Source organism: Sinocyclocheilus anshuiensis, unplaced genomic scaffold (genome assembly GCF_001515605.1).
Source record: "Sinocyclocheilus anshuiensis isolate Anshui unplaced genomic scaffold, SAMN03320099.WGS_v1.1 scaffold417, whole genome shotgun sequence".
In the NCBI taxonomy this organism is placed as follows: Eukaryota; Metazoa; Chordata; class Actinopteri; order Cypriniformes; family Cyprinidae; genus Sinocyclocheilus; species Sinocyclocheilus anshuiensis.
In genome coordinates this window covers 510594-524243 of record NW_015537953.1, presented here as the reverse complement: position 1 = coordinate 524243, position 13650 = coordinate 510594, and the positions used below count along the sequence as shown (strand labels likewise).

The 13650-nt window shown below is 34.2% G+C and overlaps 2 protein-coding genes across 3 annotated transcripts in view; both read left to right on the top strand.

Moving 5' to 3' along the window:
• LOC107664973 (regulator of G-protein signaling 21-like) overlaps positions 1 to 1345 on the top strand; it is a 3078-nt gene extending 1733 nt beyond the window's left edge. For both annotated transcript variants that reach the window (XM_016455688.1, XM_016455681.1), the window contains exon 5: positions 458 to 1345. In XM_016455688.1, the coding sequence (XP_016311174.1) occupies positions 458 to 646 (189 nt within the window). In that variant the 3' untranslated portion in view covers positions 647 to 1345. The remainder of the gene's footprint in view (positions 1 to 457) is intronic.
• Positions 1346 to 6147: 4802 nt separating this feature from the next.
• On the top strand, positions 6148 to 7880 carry LOC107664962 (regulator of G-protein signaling 21-like). The gene is made up of 5 exons (XM_016455671.1): positions 6148 to 6279; positions 6368 to 6454; positions 6647 to 6708; positions 7193 to 7359; positions 7451 to 7880. Exons 1-5 carry the CDS (start codon positions 6176 to 6178, stop codon positions 7628 to 7630), a joined length of 600 nt encoding a protein of 199 aa, XP_016311157.1. The 5' UTR covers positions 6148 to 6175; the 3' UTR covers positions 7631 to 7880.
• The last annotated feature ends 5770 nt before the right edge of the window (positions 7881 to 13650 follow it).

Below are 13650 nucleotides of genomic sequence, written 5' to 3'. Positions count from 1 at the left end.
TAAATATAATATAATATAATATAATATAATATAATATAATATAATATAATATAATATAATGTAGATTGCTGAAGTCCACAGTAGAACTGAGTTTACAGCTGATTGGTTCAAACTTAACTTGGACAGATTACAGGGCCACTAGTGCCATTTTCGTGGGGCCACTAACTGTCAGGGGCCCCCAGCAGAGGAGCCTGACCCCTGGAAATAGCCACGGCAGATCTAAAACAAATATATAAATGAAGGAATAACGTTTGATTGTGAAACAAAGGAATTAGCAAAATATTATCTGATACTGGCCTCTTCACAGCACAAACTATGGCTTCTGAACACCTCAATGTTGAGTAGTTTATACTATTGTTTCTTTTATTTTCCCACAATTACGACTTAATTTAGCATGTTTCTGATGTAGTTTCTCATTAAATGGACAGTACGTCAATGGCTCTCATTTGCAACGCAGATAAACATCGACTATCACACACGGGAGGAAATCAAGAGGAAAGTGAACAGTCCGACGCCGCAGTGTTTCGATGAGGCTCAAAAGATCGTTTATGGACTGATGGAACGTGACTCTTACCCCAGATTTCTAAGGTCTGAGATGTACAAGACCCTTCTTGAGTCCCTCGCTACAGACAATGCTCAAAGATGACTCTATGGATATATCACACCAAAGCTAAAACTGGAACGGTCTGGTCTTGCGTGCAGGACCAGAACCCCAAAGCTTGCGCCCCTGCCATGTGGATCAGACCTCAAAAGACCTCTGAGAGTGGAAGGAGACAATATGGAGCAATGGTTGGGAACGTGCCATTGATATCAAAGTCCAACATGTTACTGAAGCGCCATGAGTGCTTCTTAACTGAGGGTGCTTCCTGTGTAGATAAGGACCCAGCTCCTTCAAGCCCTTCCGGTGGTTTCTGATGCTACAGTCTGGGCACAACACTATTTTCTTTTCCTGGCACTTCCAGAGGATCTTTAAGAACTGCTTTACCATGTCCTACAATGACTTTAGTAACGAAAACGAGTTGGTTTGGACGCTTTTGTGAGAGGAACTTGACATATCTTATTTCAACATCAGTGCCTTATTGCCACACAGATGTATAACATTAAAGAAACCTTATTTACTTGAGAGGTCAAGTTAAATGAAATAAAAAATAAATAAAAATACATATAAGAACAGTTGCAGCATGTGTGCTACACACAAAATTTGATGTAGGCATTACTTGTAATGTTATAAAGTTTAATTTAAATAATGATGTTTTTTATTTATTAGCCACAGCCACTGGTTGGATGTTGACTTTTGTTCTGTCCACTGTTATTTTTTAGGACAATAAAATAAAGATTAGACACTGCTGAACTTTTGAGCCTGTTTTCCTTTTTGTCTTTGGTTTGCTTCATATATAACATTCAAAAATATTTTTGCCAAGAAGATCAGACGATTAATGATTTTCCTATTCTAGCCGATAACCGATAAATGTCCGATATTATTTCCATAAAAAGTTCAAACACATTAAAATGTTAAACATTTGCCAAAAACCTCCACTTTTCCTTAAGTTTTTGATATCTAAATCTTATGGAAAAACATAAACACCCAATATCGTCCAATACAGATAAAACAAAAAATATCCAATATGGTGTCAATATATTGTGTTTACCCACTGAAATGTCTTATCTTGCGCAGTTTTGCATCTCAGGTTAATTTATCTTGTTTGAAGGATGTTGCTTTCACTGGAAAACAAGATAGTACAGCCACTACCAATACTGTATAAAACACCAAATACACCATTAAATGTTAACTTTCCAGCTACTGTCAACTCATTTGATTAATATAGGAATGATTATTTTCTAACCCTTTGGCCGACAGGTCCCATGACTACATAGTGAAACAATTACCTTTGAAACAGGAACAGATGAGTTTCAGTTCCCACAGAACAGGGAATTAAGAAAGAAAGACTTCATAAGTGCCAGAGAAGTGTGCATTGCAGCGGCTGCTAAAAAGTCATGAGATCTTGCAACTCACACATTTCTGCTATTGCATGTCTAATGTTGCTAACCTAGTTTATGACGCAAGCCTTCCTCTGTGAGACTTGCCATTTAGTAGATACTTCACACTAATTGCAGGGACTGTTCCGCTGGAGAAACTTGAATGTGTTGGTCAAGGGCACATGGGTAACAAAGCAGAACTATGACCGGAAAAAACTGACTCCTTTTAGGGACTTAAATCTTTAGGCATTTGTTTCATGGTTTCTTGCGTAGAACGCTAATGCCTAATTTAGTTTGTAATGAATTTTCAAAGCTTTAAATATAGAGCCATTCAGTCATGACGTCAATTTATAGCCAATCTGGATATGCTAGAACAGCAGGGCTGTTTTTTTGTGTTGAATTCATGAATAGTAGCTTGTTAGACAGTTAGCATCTTGTGTTTACAAAGCACACAGCAGTTTTGTGTCTAATTTATGTTGTAGAACATAACATTATAGTCTGTTCAAGCAATGCTAATCACAGACATGACTACAATTCAGTAGAACAAACTGGACAGCTCAACTTTTGTACTTTTACTTCTTGTCTTTAACTTCTCTCTCACACACATAAATTATAAAGCATGAAGGTTATTTCAAGTTCACCAAACAAGCTGCCTCTTTTATGTCAAAACATTGTGCACCCTCACCAAAAGACAGTGCTCTTGTTTTCAAGCTAAGGTACGTTTGGAGTCCCCCATGAGTACAGCACATGTGTCATTGCTGGGAAATACCTTGTGCGTAAAGCTTTTGGACTATCGTCTATTCGAACGGAAACTTGGCAACAATCTCACTGTGAACCACTTAAGAAGCTCACTGATATTTACAGTCTGAATACCATAACAGATGATAAGTCTTTTAAAAACACTGAGTCTGACATCTGCAAAGCTGGACGATATGGATGGGTTCATAAAAAATGGACTTTATATGGAGCAGTCGCAGCAAGTCCATTCGGTAGGCCTCCTAGCATGTCTTTTTCCCAAAACGCTTATCCTCTGATTGGCTGAGGTTTACTAAAAAACCTGCCTGAACAGCAGATATTCATCTTTACAATGACAGTATGACAGAACAAATAGGAAGTGGTCAAAAAAGCTCATTGTGTTGCAAAAAGATATTATTCATGCAAAGATGTAGAAAATGTGGAAAGATACCATTGAAGCTGGATTCTTTTGAAAGCGATGACCTAGCAACAATCTTAGCAACCATATCGCACAAAAAATTTTTTCTGTGAAATGTCAAAAATTCAGTTCTTTGTTACTGTATCACTTCTGTAAGTGCATGGAAACTTCAACTTTGTCCAGTTTTAATAGTTCCATGTCTATGCAAATCGAGCTCTTTTCCATATCCTCTTTAGCACTGTATAAGGCTTTGGCTCTAATCCCGTACACATATCTATATTTGCATCTCATTGACTAAATGAATGGAAACATGCATAGTTCTGATGCCACACTGGTGACAGAAACAAACCGCTCTATTTGTGCTGTTCAGGGATGTGTTCTCTTTCTAGCACCTATGGCTCAAAACCAGTATTTCATGTTCAAACTGAATAGGATCAGGTGAATTACACAGTGTATTATGACTATGACAAATGCATATTTCATTACTGAAAAGCTTCAGAATTTTTTTCCCCCATCTGTGTTCTAAGACAAATGCATGAGGGTTTGAAGATGATATATAACATGAAAAATATATAATATATAAAAATATATTGTATTATATATTATGTAATATATTGTATTACATTATCATATAATGTGTGTGTGTGTATATATATATATATGTGTGTGTGTGTGTGTGTGTGTGTGTATAATTTAAATTTGTGTAGATATTTTTATACTATATAGTATATAGTCACACACCTTTTTTATATTTTTATAATACATTTTAGATCATACAAATTTATATTGAAATTTGTATTTATTAAAAAAAACATGCACACATTATTACATATCTATATATTATATATCTACAATTACATTCTTTTTTACAGTTTATATAATACACACATACTTTTTACATTTTTATATTACATTTCAGGCCATAAAAAATGTATGTTGAAATTTGTATTAGTTGTGTGTGATATATACAGTATGTGTGATGTATACACACACACACAAATACACACACACACACAACAATATATACAACTATATCATAAAGGAAAATTGCATATAACCATATACTGCAAATACTATTATATATAACTATTATAAAAATGTATATTGAAAATTGTATTTGTCATTTATTTTCTTTTTTATGCAGATACCACCTTTATATATGAAAAAAGTGTAAAATATAAATATTTTATACATTCATTATGTCAATATTTACATAATTATATAATTATTGTAATTATATAATATAATTATATCAATATGTATTTATTATTCTTAAATATACTATATATATATATACATATGTGTAACTCACATATGTACATATAAACTTATAAATATGGAACACATATAAACACACACACACACACACACACACACACACACACACACACACACACACACACACACACGTTATCCAAGTTTTACAGATCTTGTACTTGCAAGCAAAGAAAATCTGATCTGCACAAAGCTCACATGCTCAATATCACAAATTTGCCACCTGAGATGAGAAATGCACTTGTGGGATGTGGTTGCACCCTTTTAAACCTGACATTTAAGCTGCATCAGAAATGAGTTCGCATTTCTCATCTAGTCATGCAGTTTGTCATGCAAATAGTTACTGTGCAGCCATTCTACTAAACCAGTGATGAAGGATGTTTTTGGCAAAGACTAATAATGCATTAAGCTCCACTCTTACAGAGAACACAAACACTTGTGTTCAAGGATGGCTAAAAACGGTTAGTCTGTCAGCTACAAAAATGTTGATCTAATTTAGCACTTTAAAGTCAAGGTTTCAACACACAAGTTTATCTTGTCACAGATGTTTACTCTTCCACCACAGCACTGTATGTTTATCGGCGAGGCCCTTGAAACACATGAAATGTGATCTACTGCTCTTTTTCTTCAGGAAATGCATTTTTCGGTATCATCTAGTAGCCTGATGCTTACAGTCAGAAGCAAAAATGGCACAGATTGCAAGTGCCAATATAAAATGGAATATAAAATGATAAGGTGTGTGTGTGTGTGTGTGTGTGTGTGTGTGTATATATATTTACAATATAGTTAAATTTTTTTCTTTTATGATTTTATATATAATATATATGTATATGTGTCTATATATATATATATATATATATATATATAGACACATATACATATATATTATATATAAAATCATAAAAGAAAAAAATTTAACTATATTGTAAATATATATACACACACACACACACACACACACACACACACCTTATCATTTTATATTCCATTTTATATCATAAAAATATATAATTATATTGAATTTTACATTTTTATCCTTGAAGCTGATAGATGATTTTTCATTTTTTATTTTATAAAATCAAATAAATGACGTGTGTATAATATATAATAAAATATATAATAATACAAATATAGTTTTGTTCATCTCTGAACTTAGACACATACTCATTTATTTTTACCATTTTGCCAGTTTTATAATATTAAAAAACAAATAAAATAAAAACGTCATCAAAATTATTTATTATCAGAAACGAAAGTTATCAGAAATGGGAATAATGAGATCAAAAATTGCCCTTTTATTTATTTATTTTTTAATTATATCATTATGTGTGTGTGTGTGTGTGTCTGTAGAAACTATTTTTTTTTTAATTCTAGTCAAATTTCCCAATTATAAAGAAGCAGCAAGTAACACACTGAATTAAATGTGAAATGTTTAATTATAAAGACTGAAATAGTAGTTTTAACATTAGTTAAAACGTACTCCGATAATCTTTGAACTTTGAAAAAGCATTTTTGTATAGGCCTATATTAAGTTTTATAGTAATTTCATAGATATTATTCTTAATTTAATGCATTCCAAGTCAAAAGTTCAGCATGATTATTTGAGAAAGAGCTGCAGCGTTCCTGCCAACAAGACTTTCACACAGAAACACTGATGCAGGACAACCAATCAGATGCTTCCCCTGCTGATAAGGCCCCGCCCAAAACTCAGAAAAGGGTATAAAAGCCACACACTGCAAGACACAACATGTTTCAGTTCATCTGATAGTGATGGTTAGACTGGCAAAAATGAGAAAGTCCACATCAGATTCGAGCTTGGAGCGTTTGATCTACTGCAGGAACCCTGCCACGACTACGGGACAGACAGAGATGAAGTGAGACTCGCATTTTATCACTTTGTATTTGGTTTTATGAGGGGCAATTAACCTGTGGTCGCTAATGTTTGTTGATTATAATTAACAGACAAACAAACTGGAGATCAAGAATGCTTTTCAAGACTTTTCCCGTGAGAGAATCACGCCACACATTGCCACAGAGGAAATCATATGGGTGAGCATGAAAAATACTTATAATATGCATAAATCACTATATGTATGTACTAAAGTGGGATCATGGATTTCTTACAATTTTTGATTAAATTAAAATCTAAAATAAACTAATATATAATTGCTTATATTAAAATTAAATTGTATTATTGTTAAATTCAAATTAAATAACCTTTCTCTCTTTATATTCCCACAGGCCAACTACTGAAGAAGTGACTCAATGGCCACAATCTCTGGACAACTTGCTGAGCAGCAAATGTAAATATTATTTCTATTTATGAATTTCATGCTCATCTTTGTAATATTTTATATTATTTTTATCATTTATAAAAATATATTGTATTCATATTTACAAAAATGTGAGGGGTGTACTCACTTCTGTGAGATGTGTGTGATGTATACACACACACACACAATATTTATTATCAAGTTTTTTATGGTTAAGAAAAATGGTTACATTTTCATATTTTTATTTTATAATTTATATTATTATAGTTTATAATTAATTTTATATTATAAAATAATACATAATTTATAAAAAATATAGAATTCCTATTTATCTGAGCTTAACCACAATTAACAAAATGTGTGTATATATATACATATGTTAATTTTGATATTTATTACACACACACACACTTTTTTTTATTTTATTTTAGAAGTAATTTTTTATTTAAAGTTGGAAATGCACCACATTATTTAACGACAACTGATGTAATTAATCAATATTTTCATATTTCAGGTGGATTTACCTCTCTGCGGCTGTTCATGAAGTCTGAACACTGCGAGGAGAATATCGAGTTCTGGATGGCCTGTGAAGAGTTCAGAAAGATCAGGTCCAGATCAAAACTCAAATCCAGGGCAAAAACCATATACGATGAGTTCATCAGGGCAGATTCTCCAAAAGAGGTGAGGTTTAGTCAGTTCCAGCAAAGCTGATATTCCGTTTTCATTAAGCCGCGCCACACATTCTCATTTCCTTCACTTCTTCCTTCTCTAGATCAACCTGGACTTCCACACAAAGGAGTCCCTCCACCAAAACCTTCTGATCCCAACACAGTCCAGTTTCAAAGCTGCCCAAAACAGAGTTTACTTCCTGATGGAGCACAACTCGTACCCTCGGTTCCTGGACTCTGAACTCTATCGGCAGCTCTGCAGAATCGCTGCAGGGGAGCGATAATGTGTTTAAAGGAATGGCCGGTCCGTTTCAGAATGCTGCGCATCTAGTGGTTCATGTAGTGATTGTGCTACTATGATTTCAGTGTATTTAATATTGCACATTTTGCACAGATTTGTAAATAGTCAGGTATTGGTATTGAGTGTTCACGTAATGTTGTATCTATGTTCTGAGGTTTACTTGTAGGTCTTTTTTTATTTTTTTATTTTTGCTTTTCAATGAAAGAGCAAAAGAGTAAATTTGGATGAAATCATTTCTAATTGTTATTCCATTACTTTCTGGATTTTGGGGGCACTGCTATAAAAAAGAATAAGCAAAAAGTGTATAAATGTTTACCGACTGACATTGGAGGGTTTTTATTAATTAATTAATTAACTTACTTATTTTTATTTTTTTTATCAGTGTCAGTTAATATTGAATATTGAATTCATGCTCATTGTCCCATTTTTTTTTTTTACATTTAATTTACATTTTTTTAACCCTTTCTATCTAGCAGTCACTGAAAGTTAATCTCTAAAAAACACTAATCATAATAATAAAAATACAAATACATTTGGATTAAATCGTTTGTCATTCTATTACACTGTAAATATTAATTTTTTCAAAGCTGTAAATAAAACCGAGATTATTGGAGTAGGTTTTACAGGAAAACACTATTTCATTCTTTCTACTTCTTCAAAATGCAAAGTTTAAATTAATGTGCTACTTGTCAATTCTCTAATTATTTGTGAAATTTACTAGCAATTTCTGAGTTAAATTTGTTTCTACACTATTTATTTATTTAAGTGCAACTTTCTGATTTATTTGGGGGGGAATATGCAACCAAAAATGATACGTAGGCCTATGTGTATACGGTAATTATATCCTGCAGTTATTATATTTATCATAACGGTTCATATCACATGTTTAAAGGCACAATATGTAAGATTTTTTTATTACAATATCCATAAACCACTAGAACAGTGTTATATATTTTGCTAACTTGTGTACTTACATTATCCCAAATGTTTTGAAGAATGTTTAAATCCAGAGAAATAAGCAATTTTAACTAGTGACGCGGACCGTGTCCATAGTGTCATTGTGTCGCCTGCCAATGACGTCATAACCCCTCGATTTCCGGTTTTGTTTTGTAGAAAACATGGAAACACCAAAGACGCTTTAATATGTTGTGCGTTTTAATAGACCGGTGACGACCGCACAGAGTAGCATTATAACAGAACTTTCAAACGTATCTAGTATGATAAAACAGCGCTGCTTTTTTTCCCCCACATACACACGACCGGAAGGAGCGGAAGCGGTCGACTGTGGCATAATAAAAGCTCCGCTGCTTTCGAGCCGTGTGTCACGCTCGTTCAGCGGCCTCGTTTCGCTTCGATGGCTTTCAGCCTCACCCTGCTTCATTCTACTACGCTAACAAATCATTAGCTCATCCATGAACATGATTTCTGCCCGAGTCCTGTTGGATTGCATCGGCTTTCGGGATGAAGACGACAACTCCCATGATTCCACACTCAGTCACAGCGTCATCAAACTACGCCTTTGTCTATTTGTTTATTTTGAATATGCGCCCTCTAGCGGCGAAAATTACATATTGTGCCTTTAATTGTGCTCTTCATTTCTCATATTTTTACATTTATAATACTTTTAGATTACCTGTAATGCTCACTTCAAGACACTATTTTCTTTCAAAATAATTATGTTAAATGTAATCTTTAGCAAATCTCAAAATGAATATACATTCTTTATATTGTACATTATAATTTTGTGATGTCTAAATTCATATGTACCATTCAAAATTAGTTTGGCTTTTATTTTTAGGCAAAACAATAATATTGGCTATATAACATAATATTTGCATTTTTTTAAATTTGTTTATAAAGTGTCCCTTCCCAATTAATAATGTGTTGATGACAGCAATCCTTCATGTTATTTATAGTTGAAGTGTAATTACACTAGCATTGCAAAACAGAATAACAACATTTCATAAACATTGTTGCACTGCTATTGGTTGCGCAATTAGCCCCGCCCAAACTCACACCATTAATTGCTTCGTCATCTTTAAAGCTATTTTTAGTTGCTAAGATAAGATGACCTACTAAATGCTTTCATTTAACTGATCAGATCAGTTCAACGTCTCACGACCAGTTTTACAAGTTAAGTCTCACTAACCAAAACAAAACCGAACTGCAGTTTTCTCAACAAACGTACATTTTGATGAATTACTGCAGACTTCAGCCCTCCAAACATTTACAGAAACTCTCACATACTCACGTCATTTCACCGGCATATCAGACGTTATCTTCTTCCCATTTAAGGCATGACTGAAAGACCTGAGCTGTACCTGCAGAACAAAACTCACAGAAGACAAACACTGGATGCAAATATAGTGAGCAGAACATTCTGCACTTAACGTGCTTGTTTTGTTCCACACGTTTGACACAGCTAAACGCTTGTTGTATGTGGGGATGAATTGACCTCCGTGGCACATTTGTGCTCCTTGTGTTCCTGTAGATGATCTCACGGCCATCCGACACTGAACAGACACCAAACACTGCGTCTGTTTAACTGATCCAAGAACGTGTTCACAGACAGTGAAGCAGAGCAGCTATTTACAACACCGCTGGCTTTCCTCAACTCACTTCCCACGGGTCGTCTTCATATCTGCAGTGGGCCCGAGATGTATCGGGGCACTTACAGTACACCACACTTGAAAATATATGAATGTCAAAGCAAGTGGCTTTTATTTTGAAGACATGGCACGTTTTTCCAAGCTAAATATATATATATAAAAAAAGGCACATGTTCATAGTTAATGTGGTGAACTTTACCTGTGGAGACTGCTGGGAGTCCCAGTTTGGGACCGATTAAAGTTATAAGAAAAACTGTAGTAGAAACATGAAATTTGGTATGATCATTTTTTTCTAGTCCACAATTGCCTGCAAATGCCAAATAAATAAATAAATAAAATTAAAATTAAAAAAATAAACACATAAATAAACAATAAATTGACAAGTCACACTTAAAAATGTGTGTGTTTTTCTTTTCTTTTACACGTGTGTGTGTGTGTAAAAGGAGAAAAAGATGCACAATTTTTAAGTGTGACTTGAGTCTAAAATACTTTCAGGACCAATGCACATCTAAACATAACAGCCATTAAAACCAAATAAAACAAAATAAATGGATAAATAAGTAGATAAATTAATAAACAAACAACAATTTTCTTAGTGTGACTTGAGAGTCCAAAAAAGACTTTCTGGGGCCACTAGGTAAATGAACACAAATGTAATTTAAAATATATGTCAAAAATAAATAAATAAAATAAATAAATTATTTTTAATTTATTATTATTAAAATATTTATACTAATATTGTTTAAATATTTAAGTGTGAACTGGGTTACTTGATATATAAATATATAAACAAGTGCCATTTATATAATAATAATCTTAGAGACTTATTAGAGAATTTTTTAAGTTACTGGATACATAAACACAAATGTCATTTGAAATAAATGTACACAAGTGGCGTTAAAAACGAACTAAATAAAATCATTTTATATATTATATAACTGAAAAAATAATATATTACACACTGAATTTTTTAATGTTTATATATATGTGTGTGTGTGTGCATGTATGTATTTGTGTGTGTGTGTGTAGAGTGAGAGAGAGAAAGAGAAATATTAGATGATAGCTAGACAGACAGACAGACAGACAGATAGATAGATAGATAGATAGATAGATGCAAGTTTTTTTTTTCAGTGTGACTTGAGTGTCCGAAAATAAGTTTAAAAATATTTTCATTGCTATTATGATTCATATAGTCTGGACCTAATAGTCTGAAGCTGGCAACTCCTGTGAAACGGAGAAATCAACGAATAAAACAAAAGCTATAAAATGTGCTGGTTTTGTGAAGCTGCACCAGAATAACCTCTCTAGACTTCTGTAGCTTGTAGTTTGAAGTTACTCAACCCATGTAGATAACTCAAATGTTTGGAATAGTTATGAACTTCAGAACATGTTCACACCTACATAACACACTTTTCTGGCAAGAGTAAGATTTTTCACATAACCGGATCGCACTGTACACTTTTACAGGCGTACGCGCGTCACAGAGCCGGTAATGGCGACTACATCCGAACGCAAGCGCGCATTTTCACGCTATTATCAACTGCCGCGATCAGCTGTGACGGCAATAATAGAAGATAGCGTGTTCCTTCATGACGGGAACGGTGTCGTGACGCGGTTATCATGTACTACATCTCTGAAGTTCACTACTGGTCTGGGGAGTTTGAAGGAATGTAAATAAACAGTCCGGCAAAAATAGAAACGCAACTCACTGTGTAAACAACTGTCGCGCGCTACGAGTACGGATGAAAAAATACAAAACTCAAAAAATCAAACGCTCGGGTGATTTAAGCGTCTGCTTGAGTGTGCAGAATATTAAGAAGCCTGTTCAGCTTTTTTGAACAACACTTACTGAAGTTTCCATCACTTCATGTGAACGAACGGCTGCACAAGAATGGCAAAAATCCAAGGCACAAAGTTTGACCTAAAATGCGCGCGCTTTAGCTGAGGTTAGATTTCTAGTAGAGATTCCTCGACTCTGAATAGCCCTAGAGTCGGAGTCGACTCCAGCACTGGAATCGACTCTCGGTGTCGACTCTGAAATCGCTGATGTCTTCACCGATTCTCAAATCCCTATATAGTGCATGGCATTTGAGTGCTATATATCAGCAAAGAGTGAACGAAATTAAGCGAGGACCCGTTTGCAGTGCAGTCCGTGTGCGGTGCGTAGCCTATGCGTGCAAAAGCAGCACGGGCTCAATGTGCTTTATTTAGTCAGTGCGCTATGATCCGCGGCTGTTTACTATAGGCTTAGACCTCTGCCACATTTCTGCGCGCGAAATATCATATTTTGAGCGAACAAAAGTACATTTTGCACGCGCGCGATCTGAATTTTGTGGAGAAAACGTTCGTTTCTCAAAGAAAAAAGTATTTCGAGCGCACGAAAATCAAGTTTGCATTTAAAATAAGTTTTTTAACTACTATTAATCTTGTATTTAATCACTTATAATCTATATATTATTGTTCATGAAGGCTGGAAGTGAAAAACGCCTTATATTCAGGTGTGTATAATTATTAAGCAGTGGTACAATTCTTAAAATTCTTCAAACAGTGGTACAAGAGGATGTGGTGCTGGTCCTTCAGCATTTTACTATACTTCAGTATGTGATTCTTATAAGTAGTGGTCATTTTTTTAGGATTCTATACTTAACCTAAGTCTCTGAGAACCTGACACCTTCTGGCACCTGGCAGTTCTGGAAAATGGTGGCGCTGGTTCCTGGTGATTTCACACCTAATTCTTCACCTTAATTCCTAATTCTTTTGCAGTTAACATGCATCTTTTCTTCTCCACATGATTTTGGCTGACCCTGCTGACCCACTGAGCATTTTGCTGTCCAATGGTTATGCATTAACTTTGCAATTTTTAGTATTGTATTAGTTTTGAATATTTCTCATGGGCATTTAATATTTTTTTACTTTCAGTTTACTAATTTTATCTGTAAAAGAAAATCTGCTTAATAATTATGCACACCTGAATATAAGACATTTTTCACTTCAGCCTTCAGCCTTCATGAATAATTATATATCAATTATAAATGATTAAATACAAGATTAATAGTAGTTATTAAAATTGATGTCGTTTGGAATTGGCCAAATGTGCTTGGGAAAAAAATATGATCAGAATATCAACTTGCATAATAATTATGCAACTGTATTTTTCCTCTTCTGCTGTCGAGGTAATGCAAGAAATGTTGTGAATGGTTGTCAAGGCAGCCAATCAGAATTTAGCAGCCTCATCTCTGATTGGCTGGAATTATGGCACATTGTAACGCTGGGTTGTGTTGAGCACGCAAGCTGTTGGCATTTAGCGAGCACAGAGGGGGGGCATCAGGTGAGCAAGCTAGTGAAACGTTGCACGCGCAAAAGAGAAGGTCTGCACACATCCAAAAACGTATTT